Genomic DNA, 20697 nt, shown 5'->3' on the forward strand with positions numbered 1-20697 from the left:
GGTCTATGAATCTGTATGAGTATGGGTCTCTGTGGGTATCTGTGGGTCTATGAGTCTGTATGAGTATGGGTCTCTGTGGGTCTCTGTGGGTCTATGAGTTGGTATGAGTATGGGTCTCTGTGGGTCTATGAGTCTGTATGAGTAGGGGTCTCTGTGGGTCTCTGTGGGTCTATGAATCTGTATGAGTATGGATCTCTGTGGGTCTCTGTGGGTCTATAAGTCTGTATGAGTATGTGTTTCTGTGCGTATCTGTGGGTATCTGTGGGTCTATGAATCTGTATGAGTATGGGTCTCTGTGGGTCTATGAGTCTGTTTGAGTATGGGTCTCTGTGGGTCTATGAGTCTGAAGGAGTATGGGTATCTGTGGGTCTATGAGTCTGTATGAGTATGGGTATCCGTTGGTCTCTGTGGGTCTATAACTCTGTATGAGTATGGGTCTCTGTGGGTCTCTTTGGGTCAATGAGTATGGATCGGTCTCTGTGGGTCTCTGTGGGTCTATGAGTCTGTATGAGTGTGGGTCTCTGTGGGTCTCTGTGGTTCTATGAGTTTGTATCAGTCTGTATGAGTATGGGTATCTGTGGGTCTATGAATCTGTATGAGTATGGGTCTCTGTGGGTATCTGTGGGTCTATGAGTCTGTATGAGTATCGGTCTCTGTGGGTCTCTGTGGGTCTATGAGTCTGTATGAGTATGGGTCTCTGTGGGTCTCTGTGGGTCTACGAGTCTGTGTGAGTATGGGTCTCTGTGGATCTCTGTGAGTCTTTGAGTCTGTATGAGTATGGGTCTCTGTGGGTCTCTGTGAGTCTATTAGTCTGCATCAGTATGGGTCGTTGTGGGTCTCTGTGGGTCTATGAGTCTGTATGAGTATGGGTCTCTGTGGGTCTCTGTAGGTCTCTATGGGTCTCTGAGTCTGTATGAGTATGGGTCTCTGTGGGTCTCTGTGGGTCTATGAGTCTGTATGAGTATGGGTCTCTTTGGGTCTCTGTGGGTCTCTATGGTTCTCTGAGTCTGTATGAGTATGGGTCTCTGTGGGTCTCTGTGGGTCTATGAGTCTGTATGAGTATGGGTCTCTCTTGGTCTATGAGTCTGTATGAGTATGGGTCTCTGTGGGTGAATGCGGGTCTCTATGGGTCTCTGTGGGTCTCTGAATCTGTATGAGTATGGGTCTCTGTGGGTCTCTGGGTCTGTGAGTCTGTATGAGTATGGGTCTCTGTGGGTCTCTGTGGGTCTACGAGTCTGTGTGAGTATGGGTCTCTGTGGATCTCTGTGAGTCTTTGAGTCTGTATGAGTATGGGTCTCTGTGGGTCTCTGTGGGTTTATGAGTCTGCATCAGTATGGGTCTTTGTGGGTCTCTGTGGGTCTATGAGTCTGTATGAGTATGAGTCTCTGTGGGTCTATGAGTCTGTATGAGTATGGGTCTCTGTGGGTCAATGAGTCTGTATGAGTATGGGTTTCTGTGGGTCTCTGTGGGTCTATGAATCTGTATGAGTATGGGTTTCTGTGGGTGTCTGTGGGTCTATGAGTCAATGAGTCTGTATGAGTATGGGTTTCTGTAGGTCTCTGTGGGTCAATGAGTCTGTATTAGTATGGGTCTCTGTGGGTCTCTGTGGGTCTTTGAGTCTGTATGAGTATGGGTCTCTGTGGGTATCTGTGGCTCTATGAGTCTGTATGAGTATGGGACTCTGTGGGTCTCTGTAGGTCTCTATGGGTCTCTGAGTCTGTATGAGTATGGGTCTCTGTGGGTCTCTGTGGGTCTATGAGTCTGTATGAGTATGGGTCTCTTTTGGTCTCTGTGGGTCTCTATGGGTCTCTGAGTCTGTATGAGTATGGGTCTCTGTGGGTCTCTGTGGGTCTATGAGTCTGTATGGGTAAGGGTCTCTCTGGGTCTATGAGTCTGTATGAGTATGGGTCTCTATGGGTATCTGTCGGTCTATGAGTCTGTATGAGTATGGGTATCTGTGGGTCTACGAGTCTGTATGAGTATGGGTCTCTGTGGGTCTCTGTGGGTCTATGAGTCTGTATGAGTATGGGTCTCCGTGAGTCTATGAGTCTGTATGAGTATGGGTCTCTGTGGGTCTCTGTAGGTCCATGAGTCTGTATGAGTATGGGTCTCTGTGGGTCTCTGTGGGTCTATGAGTCTGTATGAGTATTGGTCTCTGTGAGTCTATGAGTCTGTATGAGTATGGGTCTCTGTGGGTCTCTGTGGGTCTATGAGTCTGTATGAGTATGGGTCTCTGTGGGTCTATGAGTCTGTATGAGTATGGGTCTCCGTGGGTCTCTGTAGGTCTATGAATCTGTATGAGTATGGGTCTCTGTGGGTCTCTGTGGGTCTATGAGTCTGTATGAGTATGGGTCTCTGTGGGGATCTGTGGGTCTATGAGTCTCTATGAGTATCGGTCTCTGTGGGTTTCTGTGGGTCTACGAGTCTGTGTGAGTATGGGTCTCTGTGGATCTCTGTGAGTCTTTGAGTCTGTATGAGTATGGGTCTCTGTGGGTCTCTATGGGTCTATGAGTCTGTATGAGTATGGGTCTCTATGGGTCTCTGTGGTTCTATGAGTCTGTATGAGTATGGGTCTCTGTCGGTCTCTGTGGGTCTATGAGTCTGTATGAGTATGGGTTTCTGTGGGTCTCTGTGGGTCTATGAGTCTGTATGAGTATGGATCTCTGTGGGTCTCTATGGGTCTACGAGTCTGTGTGAGTATGGGTCTCTGTGGGTCTCTGTGAGTATTTGAGTTTGTATGAGTATGGGTCTCTGTGGGTCTCTGTGGGTCTATGAGTCTGTATGAGTATGGGTCTCTGTGGGTCTCTGTGGATCTATGAGTCTGTATGGGTATGGGTCTCTCTGGGTCTATGAGTCTGTATGAGTATGGGTCGCTGTGGGTATCTGTCGGTCTATGAGTCTGTATGAGTATGGGTCTCTGTGGGTCTACGAGTCTATGAGTATGGGTCTCTGTGGGTCTCTGTGGGTCTATGAGTCTGTATGAGTATGGGTCTCCGTGAGTCTATGAGTCTGTATGAGTATGGGTCTCTGTGGGTCTCTGTAGGTCTATGAGTCTGTATGAGTATGGGTCTCTGTGGGTATCTGTGGGTCTATGAGTCTGTATGAGTATGCGTCTCTGTGAGTCTATGAGTCTGTATGAGTATGGGTCTCTGTGGGTCTCTGTGGGTCTATGAGTCTGTATGAGTATGGGTCTCTATGTGTCTCTGTGGGTCTATGAGTCTGTATGAGTATGGGTCTCTGTGAGTCTATGAGTCTGTATGAGTATGGGTCTCTGTGGGTCTCTGTGGGTCTATGAGTCTGTATGAGTATGGGTCTCTATGTGTCTCTGTGGGTCTATGAGTCTGTATGAGTATGGGTCTCTGTGGGTCTGCGAGTCTGTATGAGTATGGGTCTCTGTGGGTCTCTGTGGGTCTATGAGTCTGCATGAGTATGGGTCTCTGTGGGTCTATGAGTCTGTATGAGTATGGGTCTCCGTGGGTCTCTGTAGGTCTATGAATCTGTATGAGTATGGGTCTCTGTGGGTCTCTGTGGGTCTATGAGTCTGTATGAGTATGGGTCTCTGTGGGGATCTGTGGGTCTATGAGTCTCTATGAGTATCGGTCTCTGTGGGTCTCTGTGGGTCTACGAGTCTGTGTGAGTATTGGTCTATGTGGATCTCTGTGAGTCTTTGAGTCTGTATGAGTATGGGTCTCTGTGGGTCTCTATGGGTCTATGAGTCTGTATGAGTATGGGTCTCTATGGGTCTCTGTGGGTCTATGAGTCTGTATGAGTATGGGTCTCTGTCGGTCTCTGTGGGTCTATGAGTCTGTATGAGTATGGGTTTCTGTGGGTCTCTGTGGGTCTATGAGTCTGTATGAGTATGGGTCTCTGTGGGTCTCTGTGAGTATTTGAGTTTGTATGAGTATGGGTCTCTGTGGGTCTCTGTGGGTCTCTATGGATCTATGAGTCTGTATGAGTATGGGTCTCTGTAGGTCTATGTGGGTCTTTGAGTCTGTATGAGTATGGGTCTCTGTGGGTCTCTGTGGGTCTATGAGTCTGTATGAGTATGGGTCTCTATGTGTCTCTGTGGGTCTATGATTCTGCATCAGTATGGGTCTTTGTGGGTCTCTGTGGGTCTATGAGTCTGTATGAGTATGAGTCTCTGTGGGTCTATGAGTCTGTATGAGTATGGGTCTCTGTGGGTATCTGTGGGTCTATGAGTCTGTATGATATTGGGTCTCTGTGGGTATCTGTGGGTCTATGAGTCTGCATGAGTATGGGGCTCTGTGGGTCTCTGTGGGTCTATGAGTTGGTATGAGTATGGGTCTCTGTGGGTCTATGAGTCTGTATGAGTATGGGTCTCTGTGGGTATCTGTGGGTATCTGTCGTTCTATGAGTCTGTATGAGTATGGGTCTCTGTGGGTCTACGATTCTGTATGAGTATGGGTCTCTGTGGGTCTGAGTCTGTATGAGTATGGGTCTCTGTGAGTCTATGAGTCTGTATGAGTATGGGTCTCTGTGGGTCTCTGTAGGTCTATGAGTCTGTATGAGTATGGGTCTCTGTGGGTCTCTGTTGGTCTATGAGTCTGTATGAGTATGGGTCTCTGTGGGGATCTGTGGGTCTATGAGTCTGTATGAGTATGGGTCTTTGTGGGTCTCTGTGGGTCTATGAGTCTGTATGAGTATGAGTCTATGTGGGTCTATGAGTCTGTATGAGTATGGGTCTCTGTGGGTATCTGTGGGTCTATGAGTCTGCATGAGTATGGGTCTCTGTGGGTCTCTGTTGGGCTATGAGTCTGCATGAGTATGGGGCTCTGTGGGTATCTGTGGGTCTAAGAGTCTGTATGAGTATGGGTCTCTGTGGGTATCTGTGGGTCTATGAGTCTGTATGAGTATGGGTCTCTGTGGGTCTCTGTGGGTCTATGAGTCTGTATGGGTATGGGTCTCTATGGGTCTCTGTGGGTCTATGAGTCTGCATGAGTATGGGGCTCTGTGGGTCTCTGTGGGTCTATGAGTCTGTATGAGTATGGGTCTCTGTGGGTCTATGAGTCTGTATGAGTATGGGTCTCTGTGAGTCTATGAGTCTGTATGAGCATGGGTCTCTGTGGATCTCTGTAGGTCTATGAATCTGTATGAGTATGGGTCTCTGTGGGTCTCTGTGGGTCTATGAGTCTGTATGAGTATGGGTCTCTGTGGGGATCTGTGGGTCTATGAGTCTCTATGAGTATCGGTCTCTGTGGGTCTCTGTGGGTCTACGAGTCTGTGTGAGTATGGGTCTCTGTGGATCTCTGTGAGTCTTTGAGTCTGTATGAGTATGGGTCTCTTTGGGTCTCTGTGGGTCTCTATGGGTCTATGAGTCTGTATGAGTATGGGTCTCTGTGGTTCTCTGTGGGTCTATGAGTCTGTATGAGTATGGGTCTCTGTCGGTCTCTGTGGGTCTATGAGTCTGTATGAGTATGGATCTCTGTGGGTCTCTGTGGGTCTACGAGTCTGTGTGAGTATGGGTCTCTGTGGGTCTCTGTGAGTATTTGAGTTTGTATGAGTATGGGTCTCTGTGGGTCTCTATGGGTCTATGAGTCTGTATGAGTATGGGTCTCTGTGGGTCTCTGTGGGTCTTTGAGTCTGTTTGAGTTTGGGTCTCTGTGGGTCTCTGTGGGTCTATGAGTCTGTATGAGTATGGGTCTCTATGTGTCTCTGTGGGTCTATGAGTCTGCATGAGTATGGGTCTTTGTGGGTCTCTGTGGGTCTATAAGTCTGTATGAGTATGGGTATCTGTGGGTCTATGAATCTGTATGAGTATGGGTCTCTGTGGGTCTCTGTAGGTCTATGAGTCTGTATGAGTATGGGTCTCTGTGGGTCTCTGTTGGTCTATGAGTCTGTATGAGTATGGGTCTCTGTGGGTCTTCTTGAAGAAGGCCACTTGTGTTGTTTCCGATACGTCGTGAGAATTTTTTTTATTTTTTTTATTTTATTTCCATTCTACGTGACTTCACCGAAAGAACCAAGAAGATGAATCCCTGCAGTCACGAAAGCTTTAAATCGAAATTCATACGTTTAAGATTATTATTAGTTTTGTTTTTAACGGCTGATTTCAGCCGCCGCTAGGTGGCGCACCGAGTTCGATTCCCGCTCACGGCCTCCACCAACACCCAGTGGCGATTTATGTGAACCGGTCGTGGGCCTCCCCTAAGTCGACTCAGCCTCAAATGAGTACCTGGTGCAGTGTGTGATAGGGAGAAACAAAGGCGGCCGGGCGTGGTGCTGGCCACCCACCACCTCGTGTACCACAGGCCTTCATAGGTACTGCTACTCATTAACAGCACTTGCCCCAATAGTCTGTGAAGGCTATGCGGGGGATCTTTGTCTGTATGTATGTGGCGAGCGGTGGTGCAGTGGTTAGTGCTGCACTGCGCTACACATCTTGGTGGCCTGAGTTCGATTCCTCGTTCACCAGCGAACCTATCCGCTTGGGTTCGACTCAGCCTTAAGGTCGACTCAACCTTAAAATCAATTAGAACCTGCTGCGTTGTGTAAAACATCAGCACCCGGGGGAGACAAAGGCGGCTGGGCGTGGTGTTGGCCACCCACCCTGGTGCTCGCTAACAGAACTTGCCCCAATTTCATGTTACAGGCGACACGAGGGATCTTTGTCTTTTGTATATTTACGTCTGTACATTTAATTAAATCAATGTAATGTATACGCATACATACACGTGTGTATAATGTTTCTCATTGTAATGGTCATTGGACAAAGACGGTCACCGCAGCGCGTGCTTTCAGATGCTCACTCATTCACCCACTCACTCTCCCACTCACTTACCCACCCACTCGCTCAATCACTCACTCGCTTACTCACTCGCTTACCCACTCACTCACCCATTGACTCAAACACCCACTCGCTCGCTCACGCACTCACTCAATCACCCAATCACTCAATCACCCACGCACTCAATCACCCACGCACTCACGCACTCGCTTAATCACCCACTCAGTCAATCACCTGCTCACTCACTCACCAACTCATTCATTCATCCACTCACTGACTCACCCACCCACTCAATCACCCACTCACTCACCCACTCACTCCTCCATTCACCGACTCAATCAATCACACACTCACCCACTCCTCCATTTACCCATTCACTCAATCACCCACTCACTCACCCACTCACCTACCCACTCACTCACCCACCCACTCACTGATCCACCACTGAATCACCCACTCGCTCAATCACCCACTCATCCACTCACTCACCCACTCACTCCTCCATTCACCCACTCACTCAATCACCCCTCACTCTTCCACCCGCTCACTAACTTGCTGGTGATGATTTTAATTGACCATTGAGGATCCCCGGACGAACTGCATGTATTAAGCACAAAGGACTGACGAAGCAGACCTCCTCGGGCACACTACGAAACTTAATGATAGTTGTTGTTGTTATAATTCGTTACAAAGGGAAACCGGTGGTGAACGCCGATCTTTTTTACGTTGCACGTGAGAAAAAAAACTGATCCAACACTGTGTCCGTCCAGTGCTTGCCACAAATGAACCACAATACCACGTTGCTGATCTCATCAGCAAGGAGCGATAAGGCATCATCACGCGGACTCCGCTCATCCTCACAGCAGCGGTTTTTGGCTCAACTATCGAGCAAAGATGGTCAAGCGCGCTTCTACGACCGTCTGGAACGCTCTTCCTTCCGATGTTAGGAAGCCACTGGAGCTATGCACTTTAAAGTCTCAATCGAAAACGAATTGTTTCTAACTGCTCATTGTTGTGTTTAGTTTGTCGTCCTTACCCCCGGCACCTCCACTTACCAAGGTTGCCTACGTATACAGTGGTGCCAAAGAAGTTCCACATGCACACATACAATCTGTTCTCCTGTAAAAGCGCGTTTTCATAACGCCAATTGGAGGTATAACGTGACGGATGTATTCCGGGAACGCATAGTTTTTTTTTTTGATGGCACGGGTGCCAATTGGATTGAGTGAATAGAACTGCGTACGCGGCGCGAGTAGGAATAATCAGTTGTTGTAATGCAGCTGCCTCGGCGTAGCATCATCATCATCAATGCACAAGGCATTGGAGTGCTGATGGATGCTGCTTCTGGTTTGCTAACCCATACGCCTCAGCCTTGTCGTGATCAGCCCTGCGTTGCGCATCATCTCACGTGCGTGTACCGTGGACTTGTGCTTTAAACCCCACCTATATAATTCGATTATTTATTATGACGCAATTTTAACCACCACCACCACCAGGGCAATATAGAACAGACTTGCGCTTTCCCCCTGCATTATATATGATTTGTTTTACCACCAGCAGCGTTATAGAGCACACGGACTGTGTAATTAACCGTGGCCCATCCGCAATGTGCATGTTTTGTCACGTGCATATATTTGTTGTTGTTGTTGTTATATCAGGACCATGTCTACGATGCAGGCCAGATTCCCACCCACGAGCGGAGCCACCTCCTCTCACGTGGTCTACTCTGGTGCGGTTCACGGCCAATACTCCGGCGTTCTGTCAAGGCAATACGGAGCTTATCAACAGCACCAGCAGCAGCAGCAGCAGCTCCACCAGCAACAGCATCAAGAACATCCTCAAAGCCTCCTACTGCATCACCACCACCATCAACACCATCAGCAGCAGCAGCAGCAGCAGGAGCTTCATCAGCTTCATCATCAGCAGCAGCAGCACAAAGATCTGGTGAAGCCGCCGTACAGCTACATAGCCCTCATCGCGATGGCCATCCAGAACTCGGCGGAGGGGCGAGCTACCCTGAGCGCGATCTACCAGTTCATAGCGGGGCGCTTTCCCTTCTATCGCGAGAACAAGCAGGGCTGGCAGAACTCCATCCGCCACAACCTCAGTCTCAACGAGTGCTTCGTCAAGGTACGTGTACGTACGTGTGTGTGTGTGCGCACGTACATGCATGTTGAACTTCTTTCGCACCACCCTACGTAGAAGCCAACCGCGCTAATCGGAGGTCTGTGGGTCTCTGTGTGGTGAGTCTATGGGTCTCTGTGAGTCTGTGGATCTCTGTGTTAGTGTGTGGGTCTCTATGTGAGTCTATGTGTCTCTATGTGAGTCTATGTATGTATGTCCGTTGAACTTCATTCGCAATGTGTAGCCAACCGTGCTAATCAGAGGTGCGGTGAAAGGACAGCAAACTAAACGCAACAAGCAGTTCTAAAATAATTCGTTCGTCAATCTAGACGATCATTTAAAAGTGCATCATCGCTCCGCAGTGGCTTCTTAATATCGTAAGGAAGAGTGCCCCACAACGGCCATAGAAGTGCATCTGAAATGCACCGCGCGACGCGGTGACCACCTTTGTTCGATGGTTAGCCAAAATACGCCGCTGCGTCGATCGCGTGATGATGGTTTGTGTTGCTTGACGAGATCAGTGAGGTTTTGTGGTTAATTTGGGGGGCATGCACTTTATGTGTGCAATGAGCGCGACCGAATAATGTTCAGCAACCGGTAGCAACCGGCTAGGCTCGATTATTGAGTTGTAATAATCGCGGCTTGTCGATGGTACGCTGCACACCACCACCGCGTTGGCTATGTCACGACTCAATCGCGGTCAAATGTAGAGCCCCGATATGACAATTGCAGGAACTGACTATATTTTGCGCTTGGTGATCAAATTACATGTTCTGGTCGAGTGCGGTGCCAGGGGCTCTTTAGATAAGTAGAGAACTGAATCCTGGAGCCTGCGACCACCACACCCGGTCCTCCCACAATCTGTTTCTGGCTGAGCCCGAGTGCCAACGAGCAGAACCTCCAATGTTGCTGGATTAAGCAGCATTTACTTTCGTGCAAAGCACACGTGTGCCACTCGCGTGCAATCTTAGCCGTTACTGAGGCTCTCCATCGGTATATTGATGGAACTTGATGTCATGCGATGAGAAGACATCGGCGAAGGGCCTGACTATGGCCCCCTGTGGTACGCCGACTAGCTTGATGAACTGTGATCAACCGTGTAGGTATGAATCAATCCACCCCAATGCCATGCCCCATACACCGAACCTTGACCTTAGCTGCCCGATAAGTTTCTCGTGGTCAACGGTGCCGAAGGGGGCTGGGAGATTGAGGCCAACCAACGCTGCGGCACACCGGTTTTCCGTGATCTTGTAGAGGCCATCAGGGATCTTTGGTAGAGCCCCCTCAGCGTTGTGGAACTTCCGGCAAGCTGACTACAATGGATTAAATCTGCCTGCCGCAGCGACACGGGGTAGTGACCGTTTCAGACGCATGCACTCCGTGACCTTTGAAATCGCACTCAGGTTTGTGATCGGGCGATAGTTTGCGGGGTCTCTATGGTTTCAAGCCAACTTTTTTTAGCAGCGGTGTTACCTGCACTATTTTGAACCGGTCTGGGAAACAGCCCCTCGCTGAACATAAGATTTGCCAGGTGGACAATCAGCAGCGTAAGCACCGTCCGAGCACGGTTTGAGATTCGACATGTAGATGCAGTCGAGAAGCGATGCCTTATTTGGCAGCCGTGCGATGAACATCGACACCTCTGCCACCAACATTGGTACCAGGGTCTTGGAGTTTTGCATTGGTTCCAGGTCGGTCAAACTCAGACGGCAGACCGGGAGAATGGCTTGTCTTCAAGTTAGAAACTGCCATCTCGATCGTCACTATTTATTGGCGAAGAACGTCACAAGTACTGTGCACAGACCATGTTGACTGGTTTAATGGGTGGTTGGTGTGCAGCAGGACCCTTCACGATGTGCCACAGAGCACGGGGGTCGCGAGCCGACTCATTGACACGCAAAGCACAGGACGATCTGCTAGACTCAATAATGAGTCAGTTGGCACATCTGCGGGCGGCTCTGCAAGCGAGGAGTCGTACAGTCTCGAGGACAGTTTTCTTACAAAGACGCTTCCAGCCTCCGCTATGTCTGCTTCGCAGCGAGCGCCTCGGGTGACAGCCGGTCATTGCGCGCATTCCCCGTTATCTTTGTGCTTGTTTGTTCGGATGGGCACCACTTCCTTAAGAACAGCAATAATGTCATTTTCTAATTGAGCTGCAATGGAATTGACCGTCGATGCAGGACACGCCGAAGATGTTCGGATCTTCTGACGGAAAGCATCCCGATCCAGTCGTTTCCGGATTGTGAATCGGCGCCGTTTTGTTGACTACGGGGCCATGACTTGAGGAGCCCTAGCCCGGGCGGTTTGGCACGATTCCCGACATCATCATGAACAGCAGCATGGCGATGGAGGCGCTCTCTTTCGCGATCACATGAACGCTAGGGGCGAAAGAAGAACTGAGCAGGTCCGTGGCACAACTATGGCGTGAGGCTCTGCAGCACGTGACGTGCACCGTCGGGTATAGGGGGGGGGGGGTGGTGGGTCAGCATTTCCACAGCAGATGGTAGCACAGTGGGGTGAAGCTGAGGGAGTCGACCCGTCAGCACTCCCTTCTTGCAATCCGTTTTGGCTTGTCTGTGTGTGCGAGTGCTTTGAAGCAAAGCGCAATTCGTACATCAAAAAGACAGGCTACAGAGCCCACCGGTCTTCGAAACTCAAAACAACCGGAAACAGTTTAAAACCTTACTTAAAGTTATAAAGTTAAATCATGAAGAAGTTTGAGATAAAAAGAACATGACAACAGCGTAGGAAAAAGGATGGATCTTCTCTACGAGCATCCCCATAGAAATTAACATTAAGTTAATAAACATGGAAGTGCAATAAACATACACATCTGTTTTATTATAATAAGCACACACGTATATTTATATTTTAAAAGTGATAACATTTCTACAAATTAATAAAACTCTTAAAAACCACAATACAAAGAAGCATGAGGCCTAGGGCTTTAGGAGAGGCAATGACAGACTAGGCCTCATTAACTTTTAAAATCAATTAACTTAATAAACCATACAATTATGTATAAATACAGACACGTACATTTACATTAAAAGTGCCGAAAATGTATACAAATGAATAGGAAGTCTTAAAAAAAAACAATACAAAAGAAGCCTATGGCTTTAGGCGAGGGGCTCAATGTTAAATCAACCTTATATACACACACATGGATTTATAGTATCACAAATACATAAATACACCAACGTACATGTGTTTACTTATACGTTTATATTTTAAATGTTATAACAAAGATAAAGACAAATATACTCCCAATATAGCCTTAACATACTTTTGGGGCAAGTGCCTTGAGGGACCGTAGGCCGGAAACAGCACAAAGGGGGGTGGGGTGGCCACCACCATGCCCGGGCGCCTTTGTCTTCCCGGTGGCGGTGTTTACTACACACCGCACCAGGTACTCCCCAATACCAACACCAGCCATCGTGACGTTGACGTCACGTTGACGTCACCACGGTGCCTGTGCCAGACCGGGTGCACTTTGTGGCCACGTGAAGTGTTGAAGGCTCGCTCCTCACTCACACACACACCTCCCACTCGCGCACACATACCCATAACTCACTCGCACACACACTTCCCACACACACGTCTGCCTGTCTGACTGCTCCATTCTGCCAGGTGGCCCGAGACGACCGCCGGCCTGGCAAGGGCAGCTTCTGGACGCTGGACCCGGACTCGCACGGCATGTTCGAGAACGGCAGCTTCCTGCGACGGAGGAGGAGGTTCAAGCGGAAGCAGCGGGCTGGTGGTGGTGATGGTGGTGGTGATGGTGGTGGTGGTGGAGGGTTCCACGCGATGGATCATCGTCACACTGATGAGGAGGCGTCAGAATTGAATCTCGCCCGGGCCTCAGTTGGGACTGCTGGTGGCCCGGATCGTCCGGTGTCATCGTGGTCATCATCATCATCATCATCCTCCTCCACCTCGTTGTTATTGTCGTCGGCGTCTCCATCATCGTCAGCGTCATCGTCAGCGTCATCAGCAGCATCGTCATCGGCTTCACTCGCTGTGCGCCAGCTCTCACCACAGATGGCGACGAAGACGATGGTGGCGCTGCTCGTGCCCAAAGTTGAGAGCCCTGACAGCGTCAACCTGAGCAGTGGTAGCAGCAGCAGCAGCGGGGGTGGTGGTGTTTGTGGTAGTGGTGTTTGTGGTAGTGGTGTTTGTGGTAGTGGTGTTTGTGGTGGTGGTGTTTGTGGTAGTGGTGTTTGTGGTAGTGGTGTTTGTGGTAGTGGTGTTTGTGGTAGTGGTGTTTGTGGTAGTGGTGTTTGTGGTAGTGGTGTTTGTGGTAGTGGTGTTTGTGGTGGTGTTTGTGGTAGTGGTGTTTGTGGCAGTGGTGTTTGTGGTGGTGTTTATGATGGTCGTGGTGGTAGTAATGGAGTTTGTGGTGGTCGTGATGGTTGTGGTGGTGGTGGTCGTGATGGTTGTGGTGGTGGTGGTGATGGTCGTGGTGGTGGTGATGGTCGTGGTGGTGGTGGTGATAGTGGTGATGGTCGTGATGGTCGTGGTGGTGGTGGTGGTGGTCGTGATGGTCGTGGTGGTCGTGATGGTCGTGGTGGTGGTGATGGTCGTGGTGGTGGCGATGGTCGTGGTGGTGGTGATGGTCGTGGTGGTGGTGGTGGTGGTGGTGGTGGTCGTGATGGTCGTGGTGGTGGTCGTGATGGTCATGGTGGTGGTGGTGGTGGTGATGGTCGTGGTGGTGGTGGTGATGGTCGTGGTGGTGGTGGTGATGGTGGTAATGGTGGTGGTGGTGACAGCCTTAGAGGAGAAGGAAGCCCCAGAAGTGAGGTGTCGACGTTTTTGATGCCGTCCACAAACTCCAAGCTTCACACTGGCGTCCCGTCACGTGGCTCACATGGACACCACGGGGGTGGTGGTGGAGATGTTGTTGCAGTGGGAGGAGGTGCTGGAGGATGTGGAGTAGGTTGTTGCGATGGCCGTGACGACCGCATGCCCCTAAGATATCAGCAGGCCCAGGGGATGCTGCCTGCCTATGATGGTATGCAGGACCAGCAGAGTGGATTGTACCTGGGCGGAGAGGGGAGTGAACAGCAGCAGCGACATCAACAGCAGCTGCGCGTGGAGGAGCAAGGGGTTGAAAGAGCGTCGCTCGATTGCTCGCCGCAGATTCAAGGCGTCATCAATCTGAGCACCGGTCATAGCCACCACCAACATCAACAACGTCATCATCACCATCAGCTGCAGTTCCACCACCACCACCATCAGCAAGATCAGCAGCAGACTGATGGACAGCCTCAAGTCACAGCTGACGAGGTGTCAGTTGACGAAGAAACCTGCTCACGATTATCTTTTTGGTATCAACACCACAACCACAATAACCACCACCACCATAACAGTCACCAGCACCATCACCAGCAGCAGCAAGAGTTGTCCACGTATGGCGTGAACATAAATTCTGACCACCATCATCATCAGCAGCAGCTGTTGAGCGTTCGAAGCAATGCTGACAAGACACCAGGATTCCCGTACGCCGCTGCTGATGGCTCCGACAACTATCGCGTGGCGTTCAGATCAACGCCTGCTATATATCGGTCGTTTGCTTGCGACGTGCATAAGTACTGACGGTGGCTGGAGTCGCATCGGCTTTTATGGTTGAGCATGCAAGGAGTTGCGTGTGGGTCTCTGTATGAATCTATGGGTCTCTTCGCGAGGCCATGGGTCTCTGTGTGAGTCTATGGGTCTCAGTGTGTGGGTCTGGGGTGTGTGGGTAGGTGTAGGTGTTCGAGACAGCAAGCCAGGGGTGTTGGTGTCGACTTCAGGGTTTCTGGGTAACACCGCATTGCATTGTCCAGTGGGGCATCAGGAAGTCGAGTGGCGACTATACTCCTGGCTGTGACACAGAACGTTCAATGTCTGGCGCATACGTTCTTCGTATACAGGGACTCTACTTATGAACACTCGACTTACGAACTTTCAGATATACGAAAAAAAAGCCGCCTGTATATCCAGTTGCCTGTTCGGACCGAGACTCATTAGTCTCAAATCCGCGCAATAAATTGTGGTGGTGGTGGTGGCATCTACATCTGCAGAACGTGAGGAATCGGTGGCATCTACATCTACAGGAGGTTATACAACTTTTAAAGCCATTCCCCGTGTTTAGTGTAACATGCCGTACAACATGTTTGGAATTGACAGGAGTAAAGTTGGACTGACAAGCAAATCGACTTGCGAAGACCTCTGGAATCTTACTCGTTCGTAAGTAGAGGAGTCTCTGTAAACGCCCCTGCGAGGAGAGGGCGCAATTTGGGCACCACGGTGGCTAGGAGATGTTAACTACCTCGCCTGGTATGCAGGAGGTCGTGGGTTCGATCCCAACCCTGACGATGCCTGCTGCTATATGTTTAGAATCTGCGTCTCTCTCTCTCTCTCCCCGTGGTAGCGTAGATTTTTCTCCGTGTCTTCCGGTTTTTCTCCTCCACATTTAGAATCACGCGTTTAGAGATTGATTTCGTTGAAATATTTCCACGTGATGATGATGATAAGCCACTTTATTTAGTTTCAGCTTATTTTTTCGAGTTTTATAGTTATACATTGTGGGGTCAAAAATGCCACTATTCTCGCATTTAAAATATTCCTGCTTGGCTTTACCGAATAGAAAAAAAAGTAATACAATACTGTATCTTTAACTACACATGGTTACATTCACAAACCTATAAGGCAAATACAGTACAAAGATCCCTGGATAGCCTTTAAAAGACTGTTGGGGCAAGTGCTGTTAGTAAGCACCTATGGAGAGCGGCACTGTGGTACACGAGGGGGTGGGTGGTCAGCACCACGCCCGGCCGCCTTTGTATCCCCAGTGGCGATGTTTACTACACATCACACTGGGTACTCATGTCAGGCTGAGTCGATCTAGGGGAGGTCCAGGACCGGTTCAGATATTTGATGTCAGTATTTATTGGCCGTGAGTGGGTGTTGAAGTCGGGTCTCTGCCGGGTTTGTAGGGCAGTGAGCTAACCGCTGGCCCACCGCTCCCCACACACACGCGCTCATTAGCGATGAGAACAGTTCGCTATGTACGGTGCAAAAAAAGTTCAACATGTTCGCATACACAGACTCACACAGAGACCTATAGACTCACACAGAGACATATAGATCCATCACACATACCCATAGACTAATACAGAGACACATAGAATTACACAGAGATCCACAGACTCACGCAGAGATCCAAAGACTCTTCACACAGACCCATAGACTCACACAGAGACTAATAGACTCACACAGAGATCCATAGACTGACATATAGACCCATAGACTCACACTGAAACCCACAGACTCACACAGAGACCCATATACTCACAGAATATTCAGAGACTCACACAGAGACCCATAGACTCACAAAGTGTTCCATAGACTCCTCACACAGACGCATAGACTCACACAGATCTATACACTCGCACAGAGACCTATAGACTGATACAGAGACCCATAGACTCACACATAAACCCATAGACTCACACATAGACCCATAGACTCGCACAGATATCCATAGATTCGCACAGAGACTCACAGACTCACAGTGACAAATAGACTAACAGAGACACATAGACTTACGCAGAGACCCATAGACTCACATATATTCATATACATGCAACAGAGACCCAGAGACTCATAAAGAGATCCATAGACTGACACAGACCCATAGACTCACACAGAGACCCATAGACTCACACAGAGACAAATAGACTCACACAGAGACCTATAGACTCCTCATACAGTGACCCATAGACTAATACAGAGACACATAGAATTACATGGAGATGCATAAACTCACCCAAAGACCCATAGTCTCACGCAGACCCATAGACTCACACAGAGACCCATAGACTTACACAGAGACCCATAGACCCACACAGAGACCCATTTACTTACACAGAGACACATAGACTCAACAGAGACCCATAGACTCACACAGAGGCACATAGACTCACACAGAGACCCATAGACTCACACAGAGACCCATAGACTCACAAAGAGACCCATTGACTCACACAGAGACCCATATACTCACACAGAGACCCATAGACTCACACAGAGACCCATTCAGAACTGCTTGTTGGTGTTGTGTTTAGTTTTGTTGTCCTTCCCCCGCACCTCAGTTGAGCGTTGTTGGCTACGTACGGTCCAGAATAAGTTTAACGCACACATACCACAGCCTTAATCTTGCAACTACATTCATGTGTAGTTAAGTGCCATTTTTGTAAAGTATTACAATAGCACGAACGATATTTTTCTAAATACATTTTATATTAATAAACGTTTGCTGTTGACAGTGTTGTTTCAAATATAAAATATGAGCGCCGTCGGTGAATACATTTGTTATTGCTGTATGATAAAGGAGGGTCTTAAAAAAAACATTGGTTAGAATTGCACAAGATACTTAACGTAAAATATATATATTCTACAGGTGTACATAAGGAACGCATCCACGATTTAAAATCGCATTGTACAGACAAAATACACGTCTTTCTCTTCAATCCTCTTTAGTTCTTTCGGTTAAAGTCACGTAGGTAGAAAAATGTATAGGTCACGACGTTCCGATCGCAACACAAGCAATCGTCATCAGGTGAGACAAACACAGCAGGGGAACTGCCGAGGCAGGAAAAAGAGCTGCTGCAACAAGAGGTTATATAGGCTTGAGGTGGGCGGAGCTAGAGATGGAATTTGCATGTAAATGTAAGAGATTAGCATGTCAATGTGAGACAGCTCCAGCAACCGGGGACTGTGTCAATGAGATGATTAGGATGTCAATGTGAGACGGCTCCAGCAACCGGGGGCTGTGTCAATGAGATGATTAGGATGTCAATGTAAGATGGCTACAGCAACCGGGGACTGTGTCAAAGAGAAGATTAGGATGTCAATGTGAGACAGCTCCAGCAACCGGGGACTGTGTCAATGAGATGATTAGGATGTTAATGTGAGACGGCTCCAGCAACCGGGGGCTGTGTCAATGAGATGATTAGGATGTCAATGTAAGATGCCTACAGCAACCGGGGGCTGTGTCAATGAGAAGATTAGGATGTCAATGTGAGAGAACCGGGCAACAAAAAAACGGCAAGAGCAACTACGAGGAAAGACCAGCATGTCAACGGGAGAGACACACATGGAGAGAGAGACACAGTGAGAGACACACAAAGAAACACAGAGAGACACACACAGAGGGACACACACAGAGGGACAACCCACAAACAAAGAGACATCCACATATAGAGAGACACACACAGAGACACAGAGACACACAGAGAGACAACCACAGAGACAGACACACACAGAGGGACACACACAGAGGGACAACCCACAAACAGAGAGACATCCACATAGAGAGAGATACACAGAGACACACAGAGAGACACAAAGAGACACACACAGAGAGACACAGACAGACAACCCACAAACAGATAGACATCCACATATAGAGAGACACACACAGAGACACAGAGACACACAGAGAGACAACCACACAGACAGACACAGAGAGAGAAAGAGACACAAAGAGACAACAACAACCGCCATTCGTCACGAAGTGGCGGTGATGTCACCACGACGCTTGTGCCAGGCCATGTGCACCTTGAGGCCACGGGGCAGACCCAGGTGCCACGGGTCGACTGACTGAGATGACTGAGATGACTGGCTGATGCACCACCTGTGCCCCCTACTGTGCCAACCTGCTGTGCTTTAGCCACCCGTCGCTTCGCTCGTTGTTGTGAGCGTCGCTCCTCCGCAGCGTCCTTCACGAGCCTCCCCCACAGAGGCCGATCTTGACACCACTGGTACCAGTCATCGGCAAGTCCACTCAGCTCCACATCCTCCTGTACCACATCACTCCATCTCTTCTCTAGCCCGTGCCGCGCCCGTTTAGCCCCTTCGATCCGGCCGAACTAAAGCTGTTTCGGCATGCGGTGGCTGGGCATGCAGGCTACATGACCCAGCCAACGCAGCCTTTTCTGCCGGAGGAGCTCACCGATGGGACTTTGTCCACGTCTTTAAAGGATTTGTGAGCTCCTCACACAATCCAGCCTGGTTAAACTCAGGATGGATCGTAGGCAGGTCAGCCTAAATGTTTCTAACTGACGAAGATGTTCCATTAGGGGGGTCCACGTTTCGCAAGCGTAGAGGAGGGAGGGAATGACCGTGGCCGAAAAGACCTGAAGTTTCGTGCGGAGTGATAGACCAGGTAGCTTCCACACAGCGTTATGCAACCGATGAAAAGATATTGCCGCTCAACTGATTCTGAGTGAGACCTCTACTGTCAAATCGCAGCCGGTCATGAGCACACTGCCCAGATATGGGAAACTCTCCACTCTCTCCACAACTGCCCCATCACCGATAAGGAGTTGTGTGGGTGGGTTGCCCGATGGTACAAAATACCCAGGCAGGTGCTTAATTTTGGTGGGGCTCCAGGTTCAGCATCAGCGCCTCCAACTCCTCCTTTGAGTGAGTGGCAATTACCAGATCATCGGCATACATAATATGGTTGACCAATAGGGAGCCGTGCCTTGACCACACCCGGGCATCGATCAGCCTCCCATTATATATGTACCAAATGGAAATTCCTCTGGTACAGCCATCAAAGGCTTCAGGAACTACGTGGTCGAAATAGATGTTAAATAATATGGGAGCCAGAGGACATCCCTGTCGCACCCCAAGGTGTACAGGTAATGGGTCCAACTCCCAGCCACGCAGTTTTACCCGGGGCCCGCTCACCATCATGATGGTCCTTCATTATCATGAGCAGAGGGTTACGGACTCCGAAATCACGAAGAACAACCCAGAGCCCAGGCCTACTGATGGTATCATAGGCCTTGACCAGGTCAATGAAGCAGGGATGTAGGTCTTGTTGGAATTCCCTACACCTCTGCTGTAGCAGTTGGGCAGAAAATATCTCATCAGAAAAACCGTCTCATCATCACCACCACCCTCTCATCATCACCACCACCCTCTCATCATCACCACCACCCTCTCATCATCACCACCCTCTCATCATCACCACCACCCTTTTATCATTACCCTCTCATCATCACCACCATCACCCTGTCATCATTAGAACAACCCTCTCACTACGACCACCACCACCACCCACCACTCATCACCACCCCCCACCGCCACCCACCACCAATAACCACCACCAACCACCACCACCCACCACTCACCACCACCCACCACCACCCACCACTCACCACCACTCACCACCACCCACCACCAAAAACACCCACCACTCACCAACCCACCACCACCCACCACCACTACCCACCACCACCCACCGAACAACCCATCCACCATCACCCACCCACCACCACCTAAACACCACCACCCAACACCACCCACCACAACCCACCACCCACCTCCACCCACCCACCACCCACCAACATCCATCCACCACCCACCACCACCCACTACCACACACCACCAACACCACCCACCATCCATCCACCACCACCCACCCACCCACCACCACCCACCAATCACCACCCATCCACAACCAGGCACCACCACCCACCACCCACCACCACCTCCCACCCACCACCACCCATCCACCACCACCTACCACCAGCAACCACCAACCACCCATCAACCACCACTACCCACCACCATTCACACACCAACACCCACCACCCACCCACCACCCACCCACCAACCACCCATCAACCACCACCCAACCACCACCAACAACCCACCACTACCAGCCACCACCCACCACCACCCACCCACTACCACCACCCACCCACCACCACCCACTACCACCCACCACCCTCAAACCACCACCACTCACCCACCCACCACCCACTCACCAC

The 20697-nt window shown here is 49.8% G+C and overlaps 1 protein-coding gene across 1 annotated transcript in view; it reads left to right on the forward strand.

Annotated features, from left to right (window-relative positions):
- The window catches only part of LOC116956119 (uncharacterized), a 29270-nt gene extending 12095 nt beyond the window's left edge, over positions 1–17175 (forward strand). The window contains exons 2-3 of the mRNA XM_032977576.2: positions 8404–8875; positions 12500–17175. Coding sequence (XP_032833467.2) covers positions 8408–8875; positions 12500–14464 — 2433 coding nt within the window. The 5' untranslated portion in view covers positions 8404–8407 and the 3' untranslated portion in view covers positions 14465–17175. The remainder of the gene's footprint in view (positions 1–8403; positions 8876–12499) is intronic.
- Positions 17176–20697: the final 3522 nt, after the last annotated feature.

This window comes from Petromyzon marinus, chromosome 63 (assembly GCF_048934315.1).
Source record: "Petromyzon marinus isolate PM22_M1 ecotype Great Lakes invasive population chromosome 63, UKy_Petmar_22M1.pri1.0, whole genome shotgun sequence".
Lineage (NCBI taxonomy): Eukaryota > Metazoa > Chordata > Hyperoartia > Petromyzontiformes > Petromyzontidae > Petromyzon > Petromyzon marinus.